The 26,659-nt window shown below is 47.2% G+C and overlaps 1 protein-coding gene across 2 annotated transcripts in view; it reads right to left on the bottom strand.

Annotated features, from left to right (window-relative positions):
- The window catches only part of LOC122811983 (sarcoplasmic/endoplasmic reticulum calcium ATPase 2-like), a 1,984,788-nt gene that overhangs the window by 169,179 nt on the left and 1,788,950 nt on the right, over positions 1-26,659 (bottom strand). For both annotated transcript variants that reach the window (XM_044084186.1, XM_044084187.1), the window contains exon 19: positions 8,438-8,571. In XM_044084186.1, coding sequence (XP_043940121.1) covers positions 8,438-8,571 — 134 coding nt within the window. The remainder of the gene's footprint in view (positions 1-8,437; positions 8,572-26,659) is intronic.

Genomic DNA, 26,659 nt, shown 5'->3' with positions numbered 1-26,659 from the left:
AGATGTAGCTGATCTCGAGGGGGGGGGGGGGTTGAGGGACATCCCGAAAGGTGGGAGTGGATAGCCAAACCATACAATACCTGGTATATGACTGAAAGGACACAGCTGTCTTGGATAATGCCTTTCCACACACTGAGAGTTTTGGAGAGGTGGAGGGAAGGTGGGGGGGGCAGAAGCAGGGTAGTCAAAGACTCACTGGCTCTGTCAGGAAAGAGCTGCTTTTGTTGAGGAGGGTTCTGAGAAGCCCTGGTCCTCTGAGGTCTCTTTCCACCCCTAAAAGATATACTGCTCTAGTGCTGGGAGTGGCTATGGCCAAAGACAGGTTTTGAAAGGAAGTTCCTATAGAATATTAGCACTGATGAAACTAGAAGTTTTTTTAACTCCTTTAGTTCCTTGGTCTTTTCTTGTAGGAACTTGAAAAGTGACGCAGTAGCAGAGCCAAATGGAGAAGATTTATTGAGGGGGCATCCATCAGTTTGGATTTAAAACCATCCTGAAGTGGTTGCAGTCTGAGCCAGGAAAACCTAAGCACAGACCCTGTTGCAGCTGCCCTGGTACAGGCCTCAGCAGCATCACAGCTGCATTTTATAGAATGCTTGGCCATTTGAAAGGAGGCTCCCAAACGGAACAGGGCTAAGGTTTTACCCTCTGACTTAGAGAGGTCTGAGACGGCAGCAGTAGCCTGTGACAATAACTCGATAGAATATTTAGTCATGTGAGTCTGGCAATTTATAGCTCTGAAAGCTAAAGTTGCTGAACTGGAGGTCTTTTTACCTAATCTTTCCAAGGTTCTACTTTCCTTGTCTGAAGGTAACAGTGAGATAGAAGGGAGCATCCTGGAGGGCTTATCAGTAGCAACCGAGATAATGGCTGGGTCTGCTGCAGAACATTTGAAAAGGAAATTACAATCCTCAGGGACTTTATAAAAGTAATCAGGCTTCTTAGGGGCTGGGGCCCGAGAGTCAGGATTTTGGAAAGCACTGTTAAATGCATCCAAAAAGACTGGACGAACAGGTGGAACCGTAGAAGAACTTGGTAAATCCATTTGTAGCAATTGGTAGTACCTTTCAAGAATGTCTGAAATTTGGTTGGTATCCCATTTGAAGTGCTCCCCATTTTTAAAATGGTTTCCCCAAAGGAAATTTCTTCCACAAGGGACTTGGCGCCTACAGACTCCTCTTCTGGTGAAACGTATTATGAAGGAGAGGGTATCTAAGGATTTCTCATCTTCAGATGATGAATCCTCTGATAAGTCAGGACCCCCATCTCTTTCCTGCAATGCTTGATGGCCTGGAGAAGGAGAAAGCACTGCTGAAGTTTGTTTAAGGGCCATGAAAGCCTGGAAAAGGTTTTGCAAAAAGGCCTGCCTTCCTGAACGGTCCTCTTTAAAAGTGCATAAATGTTTTGTCTTTTGATTTTTCTTAGCTGTGGACACTATTTTCTGAATGGTAGGAAGACTGTCCTTTGGCCTAGTATCAGATGCCGCAGACTCAGGAACTTCGGATGCAGAGCTGCAAGCCAGCTGCATAGCATCCTCAATACATTCCAGCCCCATCTCCCCCTCAACATCCAAGCCGGACGTCTGCTCGCCCGCTAATGATGTGTCCACAGCTGAAGGCAAGGCAACCTCATAAATGGGTTCAGCCTGCAACTCTGTGCCAGAGATCCCACGTACCTCTGGGTTGACGAGTGCCTCTGGAGGGACGTCAGATAGCAGAGGTGCAGCAGAAGGAGTAGGCCTCACTTTTTTGGCCTTATGCTTTAGTGGTTCGATATCAGACCCCAGGGCACTCTCCTTACTTTTAGTTAAAAGTTTCAAACGTTGGTTTTCCAACTACAAAGCTAGGGAATTAAGCCTGCTTATACAGGACTTTGGCACAAATGACTGGCAAATACTACAGGCCTGGGCAGAAGAGACACTAGGTATGGCTGTCCTTATGTGGAATTTGTCTTCCGCACTGACAAATGCCCCTTCTGGGTGACATAACAAAAAGGAACAAAGAGACAATTCCCTAACGGGGCAATTATCTGAGAAACGATGACGTTGAAGGTGGAAACTACAAGACCGACATTTGGTAGCTGGCTTTCTCCCTGGCGGCAGAAAAGTTCTGAGGATGGTATGTGCATACATCTGTTTTATGGCCTACATATGAGTGCAGCCTATGCCAGAAATACCAAATACCCTACAGCGGTGACAAGTGTTTTGTATACTGGCCGACATCGGGCAGGGACATTCCTCAAGTGACGGATACTGCAGCAAGTGAATAGAAGGACATCTACTCTTAGTGCTTCAACATGAAGGTTGTATTTTTTTTTTAATGAACAAATACACAAGTAGGCAAGAAATCAGCAACGCTGACAGAAAAAAGCAGGAGCAGGGCTAACAGGCAGACATATGCACACTGACTCAAACAGAGATAAAAATACTGTAAACCAACAACAACTGGGAATAACCCTAAACTATTAGGAGAGGAGGAAAATTTACAAATAATAAAGAAAAGGCACTTAGTTGCTGGAGCTTCATACATAAACATCCGACAATGGATGTGGCAAATGAGATCTGAGGGGACTTAGTTGTGCAGGGCATATGAGAGGAGGTGCAGCTTCGGAGCTGAAGATTCTGAGATGCCATCCTCCAAAAAGTACAGTTTTGTACCTACCATAAATGTAGATGTCCGAACTGGATAGCATCTGCAGTCATAACAACTGGGTTGTCCTGTCGTCAGGCAGCCCTTCAGTCGGCCGGATTCCAAAGTCCGGGTCCGGCTGATGTCGCACTTCACCCGACGTCATCTCTGTTGGTCTTCGGGTATAAAAGCATCAGCCGACGCCATTTTCCTCAGTGTTTCTTGCCCCAGATGCCAGTAGCCCTCTTGAAGGCTAAAATTTGGAAAGATGCCAATGTTTCCAAAAAGATAGAGGTAAACACAAAAATAAGCATGTATGTACATATATACAAACAAATACACCATAAAAGACTCTCCCCCCCCCCCCACCAGCTAGCTATTAGGAGGGTAAACACCCTAGGAGTACCACAGAGGGGAAGGAGGGAGGGTAATCCTGACTGCAGATGCTATCCAGTTCGGACATCTACATTTATGGTAGGTACAAAACTGTACTATGTCCTTCATGGATGCATCTGCAGTCATAACAACTGGGTAGAATACCATAGCCAACTAGGGGAGGAGGATAAAAGTAGATTATGGTGTGTTTAGGATCCCTTGCAGTACAGCAGTGGCAAACCCTGCTCGGGATCTGGAATATAGAGGCAAATTATAATGCTTGGCAAATGTATGCACGGAGGTCCAAGTAGCCACCTCAATAATGTCTTTGGTTGCCACTCCTCATAAGAAGGCTGTGGTAGTGGCTGTTGCCCTTGTAGAATGAGGTCTTATGTTCTGTGGAATTGGTTTTCCATGGAAGGAGTAACAGAATCGTATGCAATTTCCTATCCATTTGGAGATTGTCTGTTTGGAAATAGCTTTTCCTTCCCTTCCTGTTGCATAGGCTACAAAAAGGTGGTCAGTCTTTCTGCTATTTTTTGTTCTGTCCAAGTAGTAGCGTAGCTGTCTATGTACATCCAAGGTATGCAGTATTCTTTCCCCTCTGTTTTGTGGGTTGGGAAAGAAGGTAGGTAGGTGGATTGCCTGGTTTAAAGACACTCTGGATACCACCTTAGGCATAAATGTAGGATTAGTCCTCATGGACACTCTATCTTGGTGGAAGATTAGGAAGGGTTGCACTGCCATTAAGGCCTGTAGTTCTGAAACCCTCCTTGCTGAAGTAATTGCCAGTAGGAAAGCAGTTTTCCATGACAGGTGTTGTAGGTCTGCTGTTGCTGCTGGTTCAAAGGGTGATAGTGTCAACTTTTCTAGCACAAAGTTTAAGTCCCAAGCTGGTAATGGTGGTTTCCTTGGAGGTTTTACATTCTTGATTCCTCTGAGGAACTGCCTGAGCAAAGGGTGCGCAAAAACAGGTGGATCAAAGCTGTATTCTGCTGAAATAGCTGATGCATGTATCTTGATGGAGAAGTAGGACAGGCCTGAATGAAGAAGTTCGCCAGATACTCCAGAATGTTAGGCATATCTATGTTTGACACATCTTTTCCTCTTTCCGTACTCCAAATGACAAACCTTTTCCATTTTCCAGCATAGTTCCTTCTTGTTGAAGGTCTGCGTGCTTCAAGAATAATGTCTTTAACTCTTTGGGAAAGTTCTGGATTAGCTGCTGCTATGTGATGTTCCATGCAGTCAGTTGCAACGCTTTTAGGTTTGGATGTATGATGCTGTAGTTGTTCTGAGTTAACATCAAAGGCATCAGGGTATTGGCCACATATTGTTCGAGACATGCTCCTCAGCAGTGGGTACCAGTGTTGTCTTGGCCAGTTTGGAGCTATCAGGATTATCCTTGGACGTTCTTCCTTGATTTTTAGTAGTACTTTGTGTATCAAGGGAAGAGGTGGGAATGCATATGCTGTTAGGCCTTTCCAGCTGAAGGAGAGCGAATCCACTTTCCATGCTAGTGGGTGGAATGTCCTTGTGCAGAACTTTTGAGCTGGTGATTGAGAGGTGATGCGAATAGATCTATCTGAGGCATTCCCCATTTCTTTGAGATGGTCTTGAAGATGTCCGGGTGCAGCTTCCATTCGTGGGCATCCGATGTGGTTCTGCTTAATATGTCTGCTAGAGTATTTTCTTTTCCGGTACAAATATTGCCTGTAACTGGATGTTGTAGCCGAGTGCCAGGGTCCACAGCTCCAAAGTCATTCTGCATAGGGGTATGAATGAGTGCCTCCCTGTTTGTTGATGTACCACATGACTGTGGTGTTGTCTGTCCTTATCATCAACTGGCCCTCTTGGAGAAATGGTTTGAACTTTTGGATTGCCAGTTTTACTGCCAGCATTTCTTTTAGGTTGATGTGCAGGTGAAGTTGATCCTGTGTCCACAATCCTTGCACGCATTTGTCCAGCATGTGGGCCCCCATCCTAGGTCTGAAGCGTCTGTTGTGATGGTCTGGCTTGCTTGACATCTGCGAAAGGGTAGGCCTGGGTTTGACTGACATGCCTGAGCCCACCATAGGAACTCCTGCTTTAAGCATGGAATTAGTGGGATTTCTGTTTCTAGGCTGTGTCTGTGTTGGGACCATAAATTCTTTAGGTACCACTGTAGTTTTCTCATATGTAGTCTGGCAAATGGGACCAAGATTATGCATGATGCCATGAAGCCCAAGGCCTGCAGTACTTTTCTTGCTGTTAACTTGTTTAGTTTTGTTAGTGCCAAGAAGTAAAGAGGGAGTTCTTTTTGTTTTCTGTAGTCAGGAATGCCATTTGTTTTACTGTGTCCAATTCCGCGCCCAAGAATGTCCTTGTTTGGGATGGTATCAGCCTTGACTTTTGTAAATTGACTGTGTATCCCAGTGCTTGTAGCAAGTAAATGACCCTTTGTAAATCTGTTGTCAGCTTGCTTTTGTTGTCCCCTTGTAGCAGGCAGTCGTCCAGGTATGGGTAAATTTGAATTCCCTGTAGTCTGCAATGGGCGATTACTGATGCCAGGCATTTTGTGAATACTCTGGGCAGTAGATAAGCCAAAGGGCAATGCTGAGAATTGATAGTGCTCTGATCCTGCAAGAAATCTGAGGTATCTTCTGCAGATTGGTCGAATGGGGACGTGCAGGTATGCCTCCTTGAGATCTAGAGTTACCAGCCAAGACTCCTTGCCCAGCATGGGAAGAAGTTGCTGTAGGGTCAGCATTTTGAATTTTGGGACAATGATGTATGTATTTAAGGTGGACAGGTCGAGAATTGGTCTCCAACTTTTTCCTTTCTTGGAACTAGGAATAGTCTGGAGTAGAACCCCTTTCCTTGCTCTGCTGTTGGCACTCTTTCCACAGCTCTCATGTTTGCTAACTCCATTATCTGTTGTAGTGCCTCTGTTTTTGATTTGGAGGTAGATTTGGCATTCCTCTTTTGACTGGTAAAGTGTGGAAGTGAAACCGGTAACCTTGATCTATGGTTTGTAAAATCCACTTGTCTTTTGTTATGTAGTGCCAGTTCTTTGAAAATAAGGTTAACTTTCCGCCTAGAGGAGCTGCTATTTGTTCCCTGGTAGGCGGATTTAGGGTTAAGTCACTGTGGTTGTGCTGATGTAGTGGCAGTGGTTGTGTCTGTGCCTCTGTTGTTACCTTGCCACTGTCGTCCTCTGTAGGCACCTCCTCTGGATTGGTTTCTGCCTCTGGAACGTCTATTCCTGCCCCTTTGAAATTTTGTGGAGTCAGGAAAGGACCAATTTTGGCAGGCCAGTTCCTGCTAAACCTTGGGGTTGAACCTGCAAGAAATCTTTAACCGTTTGAACAGATTTTGCCTTTTCTTCCATTTTCTTCATAACCTGCTGGGCAGGTGTACCAAACAAACTTGTCTTATCCATAGGAGCATCTAGCAACTTAGCTTTAACATGATCCGGTAAAGCTTGCTCCTTTAGCCATGCATGCCTTCTTATCACTGTGCCAGTCATGGCTGATCTAAATGAAGCCTCCAGTGCATCATAGCCACATTTTAAGGAATGGTTGCTAACCTGTTGTATGTTATTTACCATTTCTAATACATATTTCTTATCAAGAGATTCATCAGTGGTTAGTTTTTTAGTTAACTGATCAAGCATAAACTCTTGGTATTGTATCATGTGAAACTGACAGTTTAAAGTTCTAGCTGAGAGAGTAGCTGAAGTGTAGACCTTTTTACCCCATCTGACTAATGACCTTGCTTCCCTTTCAGAAGGAATAGGGTTTTTAGCTATGGTCGCGGCTACTGCCTTGGGACCCTGGGATATAGTTTCGGGGTCTGCAAGTGGGGCCTTGTAAAGGTGGTGATGAGTATCTGGCACCCTGTAAAATCTCTCTGGTTTGGCAGGGGCTGGGGGTAAAGAATCTGGAGCGGAGCAGACATCACTGAAAGCATCATCCACCACAGAGAGAACAGGAGGTATAGCTAAGGGCCTGTGCTGTGGGAGGTGCAGAAAGGTCCTAAGTCTTTTTCTGGAGTCTGAAAAATCCTGTTGTTGCCATTGGAACTGCTCTCGCATGGCATGTAAGGTTTCCCCAATGGAGAATTCTTCTGGTGGGGAAGCAGCTGGAATGGATTCTTCAGCATCAGAATCTTCAAAATTGGAGAAAGGAGCCTCTGGCTGGTCAGTTATGTCTGATTCATCAGCAGAATCATCAGAGGACACTGGCTCAGGGCTCTGCCCTAGGTCTCTTCTCTGGGGCTGAGAGGCCCTGTCTGGGTGAGATTGAGATCCTCTAATTAATGAAATTAAATCTTCTGCCAAAGTAAGCATTTGAGAACTAGAAGAGGGCCTGGTTGTGGGGGGTTTAACAGGCACTGTCTTAGTAGTCTTGGTTGCTTTAGCCCTGGCGAAGGCCTTAATGGACATGGCTGCTGGAGGCCTAGCAGCACCACGTGCTGGGGTAGAGACATCCAAGGGAATGGTGTCTGATAAGTCAGTGGCAACCACCGTAGTGGATAAAATTTCTGAGGCCGATTCAAGAGTGGTAGCAGGGGCCTCAGTTGTAGAGATAGGTTCAGCTGTACTTTGATCAGTTTTCTCGGTTTCGGCGAAACCGAGACACTCATGATTTGCTTAACCATGGTTTCGGCCGAAACCACGGACCGCGAGTGTCGGTCTTTATCTTTGCGTTTTGGCAGATTGGGTAGTCGGAGGATCCGGCGGCATAATGTACGCAAAATCAGAACCGAAAAACTGTTCTGCAAACTCCAACCGACGCCTAAGCGTTTGTCGGTTGAAAGAAGCACAGGCCGAACAGGCTGCTACGCGTGGGCTGGGCCTAAACAAGGCAGACAATAAGAGTGGAAATCTTTATGAGGTATTTGTTTCCCACAGGTTAAACAATTATTAACTTTTTCTGACATCGGCTGAGGCAAGAAAGAGTCCCCAACAGGGTACTTAGCTTTAGAAGTCTTCGAAGTAGTATTCAGTAGAAGTAATCTCTGGATCCGACCGACCGGCACTTGCGAACAGCTTCTGCTTGGGCCACGCGGCAAGAAAGACTGAGGAAAATGGCGTCGGCTGATGCTTTTATACCCGAAGACCAACAGAGATGACGTTGGGTGAAGTGCGACATCAGCCGAAGCCGGACCCGGACTTTGGAATCCGGCCGACTGAAGGGCTGCCTGACGACAGGACAACCCAGTTGTTATGACTGCAGATGCATCCATGAAGGACATCAATCAGATCCGATAAACCACAGGTTGAGATGGATGGAAAAGACAACATAGGGTGCAGTCTTTCAAAAGAAATCCAGCTGAAATAAATGTCTTTGTCTAGTTAATAATCCTTCCACTCAGTGCATAAGATAAACACATTAGGAGGTGATGGACCAGGAGTCATTAATGGAAAGGACAGTCCACTTTTAAACACTTACCTGTTAAGGGCATTGCACATCTCAATGGTAACCAGCACTGACAGTGCCATTGTCATGGGTACAGGAGATTCAAAAACGGAGCAGTGAACACCAACAAACTCTGTCTTCTCACTGTTGCACTGAAGGTAATGACTCTGAAAAGAAAAGAAAACCTCAATGAATTCCTAGCAGAATACTAAGGGTTACACATCTCTCCTGTGATTACATCTGCTATACAGATTAAGTCACTCAAGCCTATGGTACCTTTTTTGTATACTTCCAGTTAACGCCCACATCTCCCTATGGTATCCAGACATGTTTTGGGTCAGGCTTCTTTAAATGAGTGACTTACCAGCTAATAATAGGCATATTTGAAAAGACGAGGCCTTACTTTCAAAATTCCACCATGACTGTTAATCTGGGACGTCATGCAGTGAAGAACTTAATCACTGTTTCCCACTTCATAGGTTGGTACTAGGCTATCGGCCCTAGGGCTTATACAAGCCTAGCCATAACAATTCCCTGGATATTTTTCCCACAATATTTACTTCCCAGGACCCCTGTCTAGCAGGGCGACTGACGTGATCCCCAAGGTGAATTTCCTATCTCCCATCCAACCGTCAAGGTTCCTTTTGAAGAGGACCAAGGAGGCACTCTGCTTGACATGTATGTGCAGTCTATTCCAGAGTATGGGGAGTCTCTGGGTCAGGAACCAATCCCTCCAACATGTTTTGTTCATTGTGATGACAAGGTTTAGATCCCTGGAGCATTTGGCTCTGAGGGATTGGGATTTCTTTAAGTGGAGCATGTCCAACAGCTCAGGGTCTGACATGGCCTTGTATGTTAAGAAGAGATCACCTCTGAGTAGACGATATGCCACAGAGTATAGCTGGAGTTTTTTTAGACGGTCAGCATAGGGCACCTGCTTTAGACCTGTGATTCTTTTAGTGAGGTATTTCTGTGGCCTTCCTAGCTGTAGCAGATGTCTAGTGAGGTACATATAATGGGACATTGTACTCTATAATGGGTCTAATGAGGGATGAGAACAATGGGACAATGACCTCCTTTTTTCTGGATGAAAAGCCCTTAGTGATGAGGTATGCTACATAGAAGGATTTCCTGACTGTTGTGGCGATGTGGTTATCAAAGGTGAGACCACTGTCCACCTGTGTCCCTAAGTCTCTCATCACACTTTCGGTGTTTAGTGTACTGCCACCTATATGGTAATTCATGGGTACATGTTTTTTCTCAAAGAGGATAACTATACATTTCTTGGCATTAAGCTTGAGCCCATGGCTTTGACATAAAGCATCTGTTTCTGTAAGGCCCTTTTGTAGAATATCCACATAATTTGGTGATTCAATAATGGCTCCCAGTTTGCAGTCATCTGCAAACATTGTTAGCCAGAGTCCCTTAGTGTTGGCCTGTACTTTAGAGAAGTAGATGCCAAACAAGAGCGGTCCCAGGACTGAACCCTGAAGTACTCCACTTGTCACTTGTCTGGAGCTGGATTTGGAGTCGGATACTTTTACAGTCTGGGTTCTGTCAGTAAGTCAGTTGGCAACCCATCGAGTGATGTAGGGATTTATGCCCAGCTTAGTAAATTTATCTATGATTCTAGAGTGGGGGATGGTGTCGAACGCTTTGGAGAGATCCAGATAAGCTGTGTGGACCGCCTTACCCTCGTCCACAGCCCTGGAGACTGATTCAAAGAAGTTAATCAGGTTCAGGGGACAAGATCGGCCCTTCACAAAACCAAACTGGGTGGGGTCCAGTGTTTGAAGGTTGCTAATGTCTTTGTTTATAAGTTCCATGATAATGCGTTCTATGCCCTTGCAGATCAGGCTCATCAGACTGATGGGACGGTAGTTCCCGGGATCCAAGGTGGATCCCCCCTTGTGGAGTGGGATAACTGTAGCTGTGCGCCACTCAGTGGGCAAGAAGCCTGAGGTGAGGCTATGATTAAACATGACACTTAGGTGAGGTGCCAGTTCATTTTGTAGTTCATGTAGTACACAGCCCGGGATGTCATCTGGTCCCATGGATGCTGTATTCTTAGCTTTGGAGAGTGTGGTTTCTACCTGTGTGGCTGTGATTACCGGAATTTGGCAAACTTTTGGTATTGAAATGGGCCCTTTAGGGGGTGAGAGGGAGGTGAAGTTGGCACTAAATCGATCTGCCAGGATATTGGCAATATCCTTGGGATCAGTATATTTAATGCCATTCTGTTGTAGCTCAGAGCAGATCTGAGCATTGCCATTTAGATTCCTGACATAACTATAGAATGCCTTGTGGTAGTCTTTGGAATCTTTAGCAATTTTATTTTCGTAACTAGCTTTGGAGGATTTTATGAGGGAACTCAGCTTCTTACTGAGGCTGGTAAGGGAGTTTTTTGCATCCTGGGATTTTCCTCTTTTCTGCAACAGTTTCTTCCTTCTGTTGTATAATTTGTTTATGACAGGGGACCACCAGATTGGCTTCCTTTTTTTGGAGGAGAGTGTCTTGGTTCTACTTGTGATGGCACGATTCATGCACGAGTGGATGTGCTCGTACAGTGCTTTAGTGTAGGATTCAGCAGTCGAACTTTCAGCTCCCATCTGCATGGGTGTCATGAAGTTTGTCACTTCTGACTTGAGTAGCATAAAGATGGCTTTGGAGAAGTTTTTTTAAGGAGGTTTCTTTACTGGGGGTGGGGGTGGGATGTGGATGTCAAGGGTGATTAGCTTATGGTCAGACCTGACCAATGAGGGGGTGACCACTGGTGTGGAGCATCTATCTCCCATGTTGGTAATGACCAGGTCTAGCATACTGGAGCCCCTGGTGGGACAATGAATTAGTTGATCCAGGGAGTTGGAATTTATTAACTCCAAGAACCGTTGGGAAAAGGTGTTGGTACCTGAGTAGTTTTCCCAGTTAATGGCAGGGTAGTTGAAATCATCCAGTATTAGGGTGTTTGGTTGTATCTTAATATTTTCCAGTATGTTTAGAAAGGTGTAGTGAAAATCTTGGGGCATGGTAGGGGAAACTGTAGCAAGCTACAGTTTGGATTACAGTCTTACCTAGTGTTAGTTACACCTGAAGAATTTCAGATGCATTGTGTTGGGCAACTAGCCTGGAGGTGTGAATATCCTTGGTGAATATGGCCACTCCTCCACCTTTAGTGTTTCGGTCTTGGTTTGCCGGCCAAAAAGTGTGGTAAGAGTTGTAGCCTGGTAGTGCAGGGGTGCTCTCTGGAGCCTTGAACCAGGTCTCAGTTACTGCACAGATACAGATATTCTCCATTTTTAGGAGTGCCTCGAGAGAGTGCATTTTGAGGTTTAGACTTCTTGGATTGAGTAGCATTACCTTCAGATTTTGTGTGCTTGTATCTGTTATGGTGGTGGTTTGTCCTTTGAACCTTGCCTAAAAAAGGCACTATAGGGGCGGCAAGACCTTTAGCCAGTAACCTGAATCCCAGGGGCGACAGGTGCAGACCATCTCTGGCAAAGCATCGTGGTTTGTCGATCATGTCATCCCAGGCATACAAATACCAGATCCCCTTTGGATGACACCAGAAGCTTAGCCAGTTGTTAAAGTCAATCATTTTGTCCTTATACTGTGGTATCATTCTGGGCGAAGCCAGGATGCTACTCAGGGCTAGGGTCATACCTGCCTGTGCCACATGATCCGAGAGCTCTTCCATGTCTCTTTTCATGTAGTCCAGGGAGGTACATCTCAAGTCATTCACTCCAACATGGACAATGACAGAGTCGTATTTGTACTTGTTGTTGAGTGACTTGAGTGCATACGTTATGTGGCAGATCCTGGCATCTGACAGGCAGCTGACTGTAATTTTCTCCTTGTTCATCCTGGTGAGAGGGACATTAGTGTGCCTGACTATAGACTCACCTATGACTAAAGTGTTGGGTACGTTTTCGTGCCTTAGGGGCTGCTGTTGGGTGGCACACTGGTGTGAGCGATGTGTCACTTTGGTTGTGACTGGTGTTTGTTTGCATTTCAACTTCGGAAGTCCTTATTGCTTGGGCAGGTTAATGTTAAGGGCCTCTGCATATGGGGGTTTAGTGTTGCTATGTGTGGGTGTTGATGGTATGGGTTTTGAAGGGCTGTGTGTTGCTTGAGGTGTAATGCAGGTGTTAACCTTCTCCTCTTGACTGTCTAGCACAATCTTGGCTGGAGAGAGCTTTGCTTCCAGTTTGGTTATGTAAGTGCATCTCTCGCAGGTTGTAGTGTTGGGTGGTAGGAGGAGAGGAGCCTATATTGGAAGCGCGAACGCTTAGGTTGTCGAATACGGCATGATCGACACCGATTAAGCGTACCGCGAGAATACTGAATGCCAGAAACCACGAAATTCAAAATCTCGATTCGGCATAGTTGGCCCTTCTGCGGTATAGCTCCGTAAGGTAAGTGTGCAATAGTTACGGACCTTAGGGTTAGGGTGCGCGTTAAGGTAAGTGCATAGAAAGTAATGTATGTAAGGGTTAGTGTAGGTTTAGAAGTAGGGCTTAGGTTAGTGTACGTATGTGGTTTATTTATTTTGTTTGGGTGGGTAGTATGTAGTGAGCAGTGTAGTGGAAGTAGGTTTTGTTTTCGTTAGCGGGTGGAATGGTGTTGGCCAAACAAAAGAATTCGGTGATGTGTATTTCTGCACTTTGAGGTTTCAGTGAATTGTGCATTCGCGTAATAGGTGTCCATCATGCTGTATTCGACAACCTAAGCGTTCGCGCTTATAATATAGACCTGGAGGAGAGGGTTGTCTGTGTACATGAGGCAGTTGCTACATTGCCCCAGTATGCCCAGATTCACCAGGTGGACAGGAGAAATCACCGGAAGCTGACCTTTGGACATGCCTGTTTAGGTGCTTTTTTTGTAAAGTACAAGAGCTGCTTTGGAAGGTACTTTGCAATTATAGGCTGTTTAGTGCCCACAATTAATTTCTCCTTATTAACAAGGAGAGTTGAGTGCTTGTATCAGTTTGAGGCTTCCTAGTGTTTTCCAGCAAGTTCCAGAGCAAGTGCTAGTCACAGGGATTCAGACTTTAATGCTACTACTGAGAAACCAGCTAGTTCTAAGGGAAAATTTGAAGAGCAGACTTTCTGGCACCTGGAATAGTTTAACCGTAGCCCTGTAGTGCTGCACGACTCCCACTGGTAAGCAGTAGGACTTCCCTCTACCACAGCACAGTCTGGATAGCTCTGAACACAGAAAATAAAGTCCTGAAACCAGCAAAGCCTGGGATCTGGACCATACTAGCTAGGAAAGGTGGGAATCGAGCAAACAATATAGTATTTTTTGTTGCGTAAACAAGTAAAAGATAAAGCAGCTCCAGGGAAACAGAGCAAGGTGCAGAGAAAAATAAAATAAAATAGAATAAAAACTGCACCAAAAGCTCACACACCAAAGATTTTATTTAAACAAAAAAGTAAGCGCTTTCGCAACTAACCAAGCTGCTTCATCAGACGCTTAGTTTTTTGTTTAAATAAAATCTTTGGTGTGTAAGCTTTTGGTGCAGTTTTTATTCTATAGTATTTTTTGTTGTTATTTAAAACATGCTAAACAATGCAATAATACAGATAAACAATTCAATAATACAGTAAATAAACACAGAAAAGGCTAACGCACCACATGTACTTAATTCATAAATGAGAAATCTACATGCCATTGAGACGCATGGTGGGAGACAGGAAAATTCATTATCAATATCTGTTTATATCACACTATGCTGGAGATATTGCTAGTTGTTAGTAATTATGAAAATATGCAATATTACCATATGTACTTAATTCAAAAACCAAGTGACTTGCAAACTGTTGTATGGCATCAGATGAAACAGTCCAGTTGTGTACACTTACCATAAATGTAGATGTTCGAGTTTATTCACTGTTCCAGTCATCACATTTGGGGTTATCTGCTTGCAGTAGCTCTCAGTCAGCCTGATTAACAAAGTCTTGGGTCTTGCGTCAGTTGCTCTCTTCTTCCGTGACATCAGGTCATCAGGGGTATAAAACATGCAGCCAATGCCATTACATCAGTTTTTCTTGCCCTAGATGTCAGGTGCCCCCTTATACATACAAGGGTATACCTCCAATAAAAAAGCAAATACACCAAAAAGCTTTTAAGCATAGTAAAGGAGAGTAGAGATATAGCCAAAAAAATCAGGGGGCTGGAGGAAGGGTAACCAGGACTGCAACAGTGAATAAACTCGAACATCTACATTTATGGTAAGTGTACACAACTGTACTATGTTCTTCGTGTTTCACTGTTGCAGTCATCACATTTGGATAGATTCCCAAAGATAAGGATGGGAAGAGGAATTTAGATAGCATTAGGACCAGCTATAAGACCCTGCAAGACTGCAGTGGCAAAGCCAGCTCTGGATTTAGAGAAAATTGGCAAATGGTAATGCTTGGTGAAGGTATGTACAGAACTCCAGGTAGTAGCTTCTAGGATGTCCCCGGTAGGGACAGCTCTGAGAAAGGCTGTAGAGATAGATGCAGCCCTGGTTGAATGGGGTCTGATCCCCTGTGGTATAGGTTTTCCATGGTGCTTATAGTAGAAATGAATGCAATGGCCTATCCATTTAGAAATGGTTTGCTTTGAAATAGCCTTCCCCTCTGCCCCTGCAGCAAATGCCACCAGCAGTTGTTCAGATTTCCTTTGAGGTTTAGTCCTGTCCAAGTAAAATCTAAGTTGTCTGTGCAGTATCCGTTCCCCTTTGTTCTGTGGATTAGGAAATAAGGTTGACAAATGAATGGACTGATTGAGAGCCACACTGGATACCACCTAGGGCATGAAGGAGGGATTGGTTCTGAGGGACCCCCTGTCTGCATGAAAGATGATGAAAGGCTCCTTGCCATAAGGGCTTGTAATTCAGATACCCTCCTTGCTGAAGTGATTGCTAAAAGGAAGGCTGTTTTCCAAGAAAGGAATTTTAAATCTGCACTAGCAGCTGGCTCAAGAGGAGGAAGAGCGAGTTTCTCCAATACAAAGTTAAGGTCCCAGGCTGGAGTTGGGGTTCTCCTGGGGTGGTCTTAAATTTTTGGCCCCTCTGAGGAACTACCTGAGTAATGGATGAGCGAGGAGGGGAGGGGTTCTGTGTTATAATGAGCTGAAATGGCTGAGGCGTGAATTTTGATGGAGGGAAAAAAGTCCCCTGTGAAGCATCTCAGTTAAGTTTTGTAAAATCTGAGGTAAGTTGGGCGCTGCTGTGCTCATCCCATGAGATTGGTTCCAGGCACAGAATCTTTTCCATTTTTCAGCATAAGATTTTCTAGTACAAGGCCCAGGCCTCCTTGCCTCTAAAATGATATCCATCACTGGTTTAGTGAAGGATGGTAAGGGAGAGATTAGGTAATTAGCCAGGCTGCTAGGCTCAGGGTTTGAAGCTGAGGGTGCAGAATTTGGTTCTTCTGCTGAGACAACAGGGTAGGGATCAGAGACCGGTGCCATGGGGCCAACAGTGACACACTGCGCAAGAGGGGGTACCAGTGCTGGCATGGCCAGTCTGGTGCAATCAATATTGTCCTTGGTTTGTCCTGTTTGATCTTTAGCAGTAGTTTGGAGAGGAGAGGCAGAGGAGGAAAGGCATAAAAAAGAAGTTATGTACTCACCATAACGTTCCATCTGAGTAGGTACTTCATTTGTCTGCAACCTGTGGGTATCGGATCCGATCTCGGATCCGAGCCGCAGCTTTCCAAGCTACAAGATCCGAGCTCCTAGCTCCTCCCCCCTACCCATAATCCCCTGCTATGTGCTACATTACCTCAGATCGAATTTTTTGCCTCTTACACAACTCCTACCTTCGATAGAGGAAGTAACACTAGATAACTGTCCTAAAGCAGAACAAAGATCTCTTTGGTGATCAGGAATCCCGAAAGGTTCGGGGGATGGCAGGGGGGGGGGTCGGTTGCAGACAAATGAAGTACCTACTCAGATGGAACGTTATGGTGAGTACATAACTTCTTTATCTGAAGTAGTTACTTCATTTGCTCTGCAACCTGTGGGACAGAGTCCCCAGCTACCTAAGGAAATACCCTGGGCGGCCTATGGAAGGATATTCCGAAGCACCGCAGAGCCAAAGGAAGCCCTACCTCTCGATACCATATCCAACTTATAATGAGAAATAAACGTATGTGAAGAGGACCAGGTAGCTGCAGAGCATATGTCATCCAAGGGGATCCTAGACCAGAAGGCTGCAGAGGTGGCCACAGCCCTCGTAGAGTGAGCGCGAATTCCCGTAGGAACCGGTTTGCCTGCAGATAAGTACCCGTGGACTATGCATTGACAAATCCAATTTGCTACAGTCACTTTGGAAATGGCCTTACCCATGGCCGACTTAGCAAATAACACAAACAACTGGTCCGACTTGCGAAAATCCTTAGTCCTGTGCAGGTAGAAACGCAGTTGTCTGTGCACATCCAATTTATGCAATGTGTATTCTCCTTTATTCTAAAAGTTTGGGAAGAACACGGGTAAGTTTATTGATTGATTGATATTTGACTCCGAAGCCACCTTAGCTAAGAACGACGGATTAGTCCTGAGGAACACTCTATCCTTGTGAAAAATGAGATGAGGATGCATCATACATAACGCTTGAAGTTCTGACACCATTTTGGCTGAAGTAATGGCCACCAAAAAGGCTGTTTTCCAGGACAAGAACTTTAATGGAATCGAAGCCGCGGGTTCAAAGGGTGGGCCTGTCAAGGCTTGTAAGACTAAGGCCAAATCCCATGGAGGCACCACCACTTTCACCGGAGGCTTCAAGAGGAAAACGCCCCGTAAGAAGGTTTTACATAATTTTGTAGAAGCCAAAGATCTTAGTCCGTCTCCCACATGGAAATGGGAGATGGCTGCCAATTGCACCTTAACTGTAGAAGCACTTGCTCCTTGTCGGAATATCAGAGACAGGAAGTCTAGAATAGTAGGAATAGGAACTGTAAATGGATCCAGGCCTCTATCTTTAGCCCAGACAGAGAAACGTTTCCATTTGCTGTAGTAAATCTTCCTAGTAGTCGGCTTATGTGCTGCGACTAGAATGGCCTTAACAGGAGATGAGATACCGGTAGTCCTAGCCACCAGTGGAACTGGAGCAACCAAGCCGCAAGCTTGAGGTTCACCAGGTTTGGGGGTTGGAATCCCGCCGGATGCAAAATCAGGTCTGGAATGGGATCCAGTATCCATGGCGGAGATGCACTGCGAGACCGCATGTACGGGAACCAGATCTGGCGAGGCCAGAATGGGGCTATGAGGATAACTCTGCTCCCCAACCGACAGGCTTTCTGTATGAACTTGGTGATGAGTGGAAGGGGTGGATAAGCATAAAGTAGACCGGGCGGCCAAGCATGGACTAGAGGGTCTCTGGGATTCTCCCCTTCGGGAGTGTGTTTCTGTTCTTAATCCTCTTAATAAAGTGCTACTGTGCATATAAATACTTAAAAAATATATATGTATATATAAAATATTGAAGTACTCGCTGCATTTTGTGTTTAAGGAAGAAGCAAAAAGATCGCAGCAAGGCCAACCCCATTTGCGGAAGATCTGCTTCGCAACTGATGGATTGAGAGAATCACTCTGCTCAGTTTGTCCGCCAAAATGTTGGACCGACCCGGAATGTGCGTTGCTACCAGAAAGCGGTTGGTGGATATCGCCCATTCCCACACTCTCATAGCCTCCCGGCAAAGTGGGTAGGACCTGGTTCCTCCTTGCTTGTTTATGTACTAGACAACTGACATGTCTGTCTGGATTGCAATAGTCCCCAGAGGTAGAAGGTTGTGGAGAGCTTGCAATGCTAGAAGCACCGCCCTCAACTCTAGGACATTGATATGCAAAGCGGTCTCCAGGGGAGTCCACGTGCCTTGGACGGTTCTGCCCGAACAATGCCCCCCCCACCCGAGGTGAGAAGCGTCCGTGGTCAGCGTGGCTTGGGGGGGAGGGACAACAAAAGGTCTCCCTTCCCTCAGCTCTGGGGCGTGGTGCCACCAAAGAAGGGAGTGCCTGCAAACTCTGCTCAGAGGAATCGGAGTATTCAACGGATGGAGTAGCAGGGCCCACTGAACTTGAAGGGTCCACTGCAGAATCCTCATTCGCAGACGCGCGTGAAGGGCGAGACTGATCGCTGCTGCCATAGATCCTAGTGCCCTCAGAACTAATTCCGCCTCTGGGGCCAGGCTTTGAAGAAGAATTAGCACCTGACACGACAAGCTGTTTATCCTGTCCGCAGTTAGCATAGCTCGAGAAATGCGGGTATCTAACTTGGCCCCTATGAACTCCAGGATTTCTGGAGGTTTACAGAGATGCCTAAGCTCTGGGCAAGGGTCAGAGCATAATCTCTTGCCACGCAGAGCTGATGCCTGTTGGTGGCGGTAAGGAGCCAGTCGTCTAGGTACGGGAAGACCTGAATGTCCTGAAGTCTCAGGTGGGCTACAACCACTGCCATGACCTTGGTGAACACCCTGTGGGCTGAGGTGAGGCCGAACGGGAGAACCCTGAACTGGTAATGACTGGCTCCCAGCCGGAAGCGGAGAAACCTTCTGGATCATCTGTCCATCAAGATGTGGTAGTACGCATCCTTGAGGTCTGTCGAGCACATCCAGTCGTTCTGCCGCAGAAGGGGGAGAATAGACTGGAGGGTGACCATCCGGAATTTTTCTTTGGGAATGAACAGGTTCAAAGCGGAGAGGTCTAGAATGGGTCTCAGGTCCCCTGTCTTTTTTGGCACTAAAAAGAACCTGGAGTAATAACCCAATCCGGACTGGTCTGGGGGGACGGGCTGGATGGCTCTTTTTTCTAGCAACTTCAGGACTTCTGAAGCTGCTGCCTCCCTTCGATCGGGTGGAACATCGGGGAGGTGTCTGGTCGAGGGAAGGTGGTTTATGAAGGGGATGGTATAACCTCTGGATATGATGCGGAGCACCAATCGATCTGTCGTAATGGACTCCCAGTTTGACAGGTGCTCCGACAACTGCCCCCCGACTGCCTCCAGAGAGGGACAGTCGGGTAAGCCCTCAAGGCTGCTGCACGGGTCTATCCGGGAAGGGTTCCCTGGACCCCAAGTTACGCGGTCCCCCTCTGCCTCTGGGCCAGCGTCCTCCTTGTCCTCCTCTGCCTCTAGAGGATGAGGGGTCCGAAGCTGGATGGGATTGCTGGGACTTACGGAACCACAGCTTCTTTTGTCCCCTCTGATTCCTAGAAAAGGATCGTTGGGGATTAGAGAAGCGGACCCCGATGGCAGACAGCATCTTCCCATCCTTCTCGCTTTGGACCAGCGTCTCACGAATGGTCTTGCCGAAGAGCGAAGATCCGTCAAAGGGTGCATTCACGAAGGACGCCTTGAAGGGATCCGCGAAATCGCAAAGACGGAGCCAGGAGTGACATCGCAAGACGACCCTGGCTCCACTGGCCCTAGCGGCTCCCTCTGTGGCATGGGAGAGTAGATGCATGGACGTGTTAGAGATGGATTTCAGAGTGGCCATACGAGTCGAGAAAACTTTTTTTTTGTCCTCGACCGACATGGACTCCGGGGGGGGCTGCAGCATATTCCTTAATTAAGTCTCGCTGCAGCCTAATGGTATGTGCCATATAGTTCAGCGCCCTTAGAGAAAAGGTCGCTGAACTAAACATCCGTTTCCCAATGTGGTCCAGTGCCTGAGATTCCTTATCTGGCGGGTGAACCGAATAACTCTCCTGCGCGAGTTCTCTCTTGGTAGCAGCCGCCACTAACATGGCATCCACGGGGGTTCCCTTGGCCCAAGACAATTTATCCACTGGGGGGGCTAAGGATCTTGTAGGGTCGCTTCGGGATAGGCTCCACAGTGTCGGGCTCCTTCCATGCCCTGGTAGTAATGAGGTCTACCAGGGGGTCAGCCGGGGGGGGGGCACCCAGGAGGTAGAAGGGCCTGCCTCAAACACATCCAGGAACACGGATTCATCCGCGGAATGTTTTTGGGCAGACCACCCCCCTCTAATGCGCAACATTTCCATGATGTCTCCCGAAGGAGACATCCTCGGGGGGTGACCTTGGGGAACCTTCCCCTTCATCTAAATCCGTGTCGGTTGTAACGGACTCGGGGGAGTCCATGTGCCTCCTCTTGCACCGACGTTTACGAGGGACCTCCTCGGTGGGACTGTCCGAAGAGGGCTCGTCAACGGGGTCCTGTTCCTCTAAGGGAACCAACTGGAGGGCTTGAGCAGGCTGTCCCGATGGTCGGATGATGGAGGATAGACCCACATGCAGCGGGGGTATGGGAGGATCCGATGCCCGAACCGGAGACCTGGAGGTCCTCGACAGTACCCTCTCCACAACCTCAAAAGCCGAAGGAGAGCTACTCTCACCAGGCTCCGAGAGCAATCTCCTCGGCCCCGAGGTAGGGATCGGGGTCGAAGCCGATGCAGCCGGAGCCGAGAGAGAGGTGTGCTCCGAACCCAACGGAGCCGAAGACACACCAGCTCTCCCGGACCCTCGGCCCCGACAGACTCGAAGGCACAGTCGGCGTCGAAGCGGCCGGAGCTATCGGCGCCGATGAATCCCTGGTTCCGAAAGGGCCCGGATCCGATAACTCCGAGACCCAAAAACGGGTCGGAGAAGGAGTAATCGGAGCAAACATGGGGGCCGCGCTCCCCCCCAGACAGGGGGGGGGGGGAGGCAAGAGCACCCCCATCTGCATTTGGGTCTGGATGAATCGACGCATCATCCGATCCATATCTGCTTCAGTGAGGCTTCTGGTTGATCTTGAAGAAGTCGTCGAGGCGGGCCGAGAGGGTCGCCTCGACGACCTCGAGGGAGACCGATCCTCCTCCTCCAGCTCTGGAGAAAAACGAGGTGAACGGAGCCAAGAGGGGGAGGATCCGTAGACCCTCGAGGGAGACCTAGCCAAGGGCAGCGGGGCTGAGGGTTGAGTCTCAGCTCGCCTTTTGTGGGACTTATGTCCCTTGTCCTTTTGTCTTTTCTCCACCGTAGTGGAGGTACCTGAATCCCCCGAACTCACAACCAAAGAGGGAGGTTGAGTCCCAGGTTGAGTCGGGGGCACAGAAGGCACGAGGGCTGCCGAGACAGCCTGTGCCTGAGAGGGGGAGGAAGAAGAAGCCGATTCCTGAGGCAACAAGCCCGCCAGGATTAGCTTGTTCTTCCTGTCCATAATAGCTCGGGGATTAAAGGCCGCGCAGATTGTGCAGGCCGATGACAAGTGGGCTGCCCCCAAGCATAAAATGCACTGAGTGTGGCCATCCGCCGGCGAAAGCTTATGGCCACACTCAGTACATTTTGAGAACACCGCCTTAGGCCCTTCAGCCATAACACCACTCACACCAAAACACACCCAAACACTAAGAGGGGGAAGGGTGAAAGGCGGGAACTATCAGAAAACTAGTTAGAAAAGGGGAACAAAGACACTATCGATAACTAACCCAGAAAAACTACACACTCTAACACTAGAAAAAAGATTTTTTTTTTTTTTAACAGAAAAAAGAAAAAGGTTCAATCTCACCAAAAGCCAAGGAGCTCTTCAAAAGTAGCTGCTTCAGCCGCGGCAAAAAACGATCTGAGGTAATGTAGCACATAGCAGGGGATTATGGGTAGGGGGGAGGAGCTAGGAGCTCAGATCTTGCAGCTTGGAAAGCTGCCGGCTTGGATCCGAGATTGGATCCGATACCCACAGGTTGCAGAGCAAATGAAGTAACTACTTCAGATCTGATAGGTTTTTCCAGCTGAAGGACAGAGCATCCACTTTCCAAGCTTGTTTGTGGGGAGTCCTTGTGCAAAATGTGTCCAACTGGTAGTTCTGGGGGGAGGCAAACAGGCCTATATCTGGGCTCCCCCATTTGTTTGTCAACATGTTGAAAATCTTTGGTTCTAGTTTACACTCGTGTGGGTCCATGAGGTTTCTGCTTAGTCCGTCTGCCAGTGTATTTAGTTTTCCTGGCAGGAACTGAGCTTATAGATGCACTTGGTAGCTCAAGGCTGTGTTCCACAATGCCATGGCTAGTCTGCACAGGGGGTAAGAATGGGTACCCCCCTACTTGTTTATGTACCACATAACAGTGGTGTTGTCCGTCTTTACCATTAATTGTCCTGGAAGAATGTGGTCCTTGAAGGCTGTCAGTGCATTCTGTACAGCTAACATCTCTTTTTGATTGATATGCAGGTGCATATGACTTGGGTTCCATTTGCCCCGAATGTACTTCCCTGCCAGGTGAGCCCGCCATGCATAGTCTGATGCATCTGTTGTTAGGGTTTGGGCGGCAGGGGGTAGAGTGAATGGTAGTCCCTTGTTTTGGTGGCAAGCCTCTGCCAACCAAAGAAACTCTAGGCGTAGGCAAGGTATGATAGGAATCATTGCTTCAAGATCCTGAGAATGTTGACACCATAGGCTTTTTAGATACCACTGTAGTTTCCTCATATGCAGTCTTGCATATGGAATTAGTAGAATGCAGGAGGCCATGAACCCCAAGGCTTGCTGTATTTGCCTTGCAGATAAGCAGGGCTTTCGTGGCTACTAGTTTGAAGTAAGATGTCAATTGAATTTGTTTCTCTGGCGTGAGGAAAGCCATCTGGGAAGTTGTGTTCAAGCTTGCTCCCAGGAATACAATTTGTTGACAGGGTACCAGATGCGACTTCTTTTCATTTATGGTGTACCCCAGACAAGTTAGCACCTTTTGATCTGGCCAACCATTCGGGGTTGGTAATGTGTGGAAATGAAATCTGTATCCTTGGGAGACTACATTTAAAACCCATTTGTCCTGGGTAATGAGTTCCCAGTTTTTGGCCTGCAGAGCAATCTTTCCCTCTAAAGCAACAGTCAGTTGAGAAGTGCTTGGAAGTTTTAAAGTCAAGTCATTGAGACAGCTTTCCATAGGGGGGAGTCTTACTACTCCCTGATTTGGAAGCAGAAACCTCCCACAACTTAGTCTTGTGCATACCCTGGGACTGAAACCTGGGGGTTCTGCTGGTTCTGGGTTTGGGTTGAGAAGGCCTGGAAGAGGCAGGAAAGGACCAATTCTTAGAGGGCTAATGCCTACTAAATCTTGGAGGGTGAACTTGTAGGAAATCTTTAACAGTTTGCATAGATTTAGCTTTTTCCTCCACCTTTTTAAGAACTTCTTCTGCTTTGTTGCCAAACAGGCGGTCCTGATTTAAGGGAGCATCCAACAATTTAGCTTTAACATGATCTGGCAAAGACTGTTCCTTAAGCCAAGCATGCCTTCTAAGTACAGAGCCAGTGACAGCAGCCCTGCAAGAGGCCTCTAATGAATCAAACCCACATTGCAAAGTATGTTTTCCAACCTGTTCAGCAGAATGCATTAAATCCTGTAAATCTTTACTTTCAGCACAGTCAGGAATCAACATCATTTTCTGTTTAAGCAATCCAATAAAATGTTGCTGATATTTTAACATATGAAACTGACAATTTAAGGCCCAAACAGCCAAGATTGCAGAAGTGTATACCTTCTTACCCCATCTATCCAGCGCCCTGGAATCTCTATCAGAAGGGGTAGGATTTTTGGCAATAGTAGCCTTAATGTCCTTGGTCCCTGTGAAATAGTCTCAGGATCCACAGTAGGATTTTTAAAAAGAAACTTGTGAGAATCAGGAACCGTGTAATATCTATCAGGTTTTATGGGAGCAGGAGGCAAAGAATCAGGGGCCAAACTAGATTACGAAAAGGCATCATCAAGTATGTCTAACACAGGAGGGATAGCTAAAGGCCTGTGTTGAGGCAGGTGTAAGAAGCCCCTAAGCCTCTTTTTTTGAATCAGAGTAATCCTGGCTTTCCCAGCGGAAATGCTCCCTAAGAGTATGCAAGGTTTCACCAAAAGAGAAATTCTCTGGAGGGGATGCAGAGGGAATAGAGTCCTTTGCATCAGAATCCTCATAAGCAGATAAGGGTAAATCCAGGTCATCAGAAGAAAGATTAGTTGACTGGTGGTCTGATATGAAAGGAACCTTTAAAAAGCTTTACAAAGTGTGTGCCAGCATAATAGGGTGCACCACTTTCTTTGATAGTATAGTTAGATAAAACAGTTGCTAACTGTACTCTTAAGCAGCTCCTTCCTCTCCTTCCTCCAGTCATTCTAAAAAAAATTCTTCAAACTTATTCAACACAGCTGCACAAGGAGTCCAACTGATGTGACGACCAGAAGACAAAACGCTTCCATTTACTGCCTTGTAGTGGATTTGAATGAGAAGCTACCAATCGAACCGACACAAGGGAATTGACCTGAGATGTAAGAAGGAGCCTGCTGAAGGGGGAAGCAAGCAGCCAAGCTGCTAGATGGAGATTCCAGGAGGGTGAGGAACCTGACGAAAGAGTACCAGTATCCAGCCCTGGGCCTCCAGGATGCAGATCCAAGGTCCCGAATGCGGAACCAGGAACCAAATTGAGAATGGAGAAATATAGTCCATAGAGAATGTCCTTTTGTTTCTGTTGAAGGTTGTTTTGCTTTGTGTGGGGGAAACAAGGAAAGGAAGGCAGGGGGGGCATATAGGGAGACCAAGTCCAATGCACGACTCTGAGAGGGGTCAGGGGGAGGGGGTAGGACAGGGCAAAGCTGTTACCGACGAACAGCAAACAGGTCGCAGCAGAGCAGCTGGCAGAAATTTACAAAATCTCTTCATAACTGAAATCTTGGACTGTTTGAGACTGAGGGAGGAGGCTGCTCAGCTGCTCAAGGCATGTCGGCTGACTGTGGAGATGACGGGACGCTGGATGGACGAAGCTAAGCTGGCATTGGACTCTGCGGCCATTGCCAAATTCTCATTGCCTCTTTGGTTGGGCTGGTACCTTATTCCTTGCTTGTTTTTATGTACCAGACTACTTAGGTACGGTCCCCGAGAACTGCAATGGTCCGGAACTGCACGCTGGGAGCAAGGAATGGCGAGCAAAACACTGCCCTCAGAACATTGATGTGCAGATTGTACTCCAGATTGTCCATCGCCTTTGGACTGTCTGTGAAAGAAAGATGCCCCCACCCTATCAGGAAGCTGCCCGTCGCCGCCCGTGTGGCAGCGGTGTGGGTAGCACAAATGGTCTTCCGGCAATTGGTTAGGATAGTAAACTAGGTATTAGGTGTGATTTGTATGTTCTTTTATCATCGTGAGTCAGTAGTTGTTGGAATGACCATTGTGCATAGAAGTTATTGTAGCACTCTCTCTGTGCTTTTCCAATGGTATATTAGCAATTTTTGCTGGGACTTTCTGGACGACAGCAGAAAGGAAATGTTGAATTGAAGTGCTACTATTCTTCTGGTTCGTTTTTTTAGAACTAACTGCTGCATCTAATCTAAGATGGCTGTAGCAAAGATTTTCAAAATTACTGAAATGCAAGGGTGTGTACAAAAGGAGTAAGAGTAATCTGTATCTTGTGGCTTGTGACGGTGGGGTGGTGCAGAAGGGAGTCAGTCCAGATAGAGAAGACCTGGAAACTTAGCGCCCCTAGAGATGAGAGATACCACTGCCATGGTCACCTTGGTTTTATGGACCCTCTCCTCCAGGCTGGCGGCGTCTTCCACCTCCTCCCCCCCCCTCTCTGGGGCACCACCTGCATCACCCTGAAAAGATCCTGGTGGGGTTTCCAACCTTCACCACCCACCACCTTTGGGGCACGGTCTGGGGGGGGTGGTGGGAAAGACGACAGCAGACAGAGACTTTCCTCCTGTTCACATTCAAAGGGTCTCCTTTAGGGTTTAAAAGTAGTGTTCAAAAAATCCATGCCAAATGGGGCGTTAGGTGAAGGAGGAATGAAACGAACATAAGCACATCCAGGATTAAGGATTGAGAGCACAGAGCATCAGAGCTGTGCCTGTTCTAGCTCGACCGCTTGCATCCCTTAGGATATCAGCCTCATGGACGCGAATGGAACGGGGGTTTGTTGAGATGCACCACTGTGTCAGGAGCCTCCCACGCGCCGAGCATCAAAGGCGGAGTGACCCAGGAGGAGGAAGGACGGGCACAAATGACACTGGTGCCCGACGCTTGGACGTGCGTGGGCAGAGGAGGATAACGTCCTCCTTTGCGGGAGGAGAGAAGCTGTACTGCTGATGTGGTTGTCTGCAGACAACACCTTCCTCATGAGGTCAAAGGCCCCGGGTCGAGGTATCAGGTCGTACCAAGAAAATATCCCGAAACAGGAGCCGAGGCACCCCGACCCGGGGACGGAAAATCGATCCGTGCGAGGCCCGACTCTCGTCCCGGAACCAACCAAGGACAGATCTTCGCCCCCCGTACCACCTCGCCATCAGTTTCCTTGCGCCTCT

The sequence above is a fragment of the Protopterus annectens genome, chromosome 9.part0, assembly GCF_019279795.1.
Source record: "Protopterus annectens isolate FY-2018-M chromosome 9.part0, PAN1.0, whole genome shotgun sequence".
NCBI lineage: Eukaryota > Metazoa > Chordata > Ceratodontiformes > Protopteridae > Protopterus > Protopterus annectens.
The sequence above is the reverse complement of the archived record's forward strand: the minus strand, read 5'-3'. Positions and strand labels throughout refer to the sequence as shown.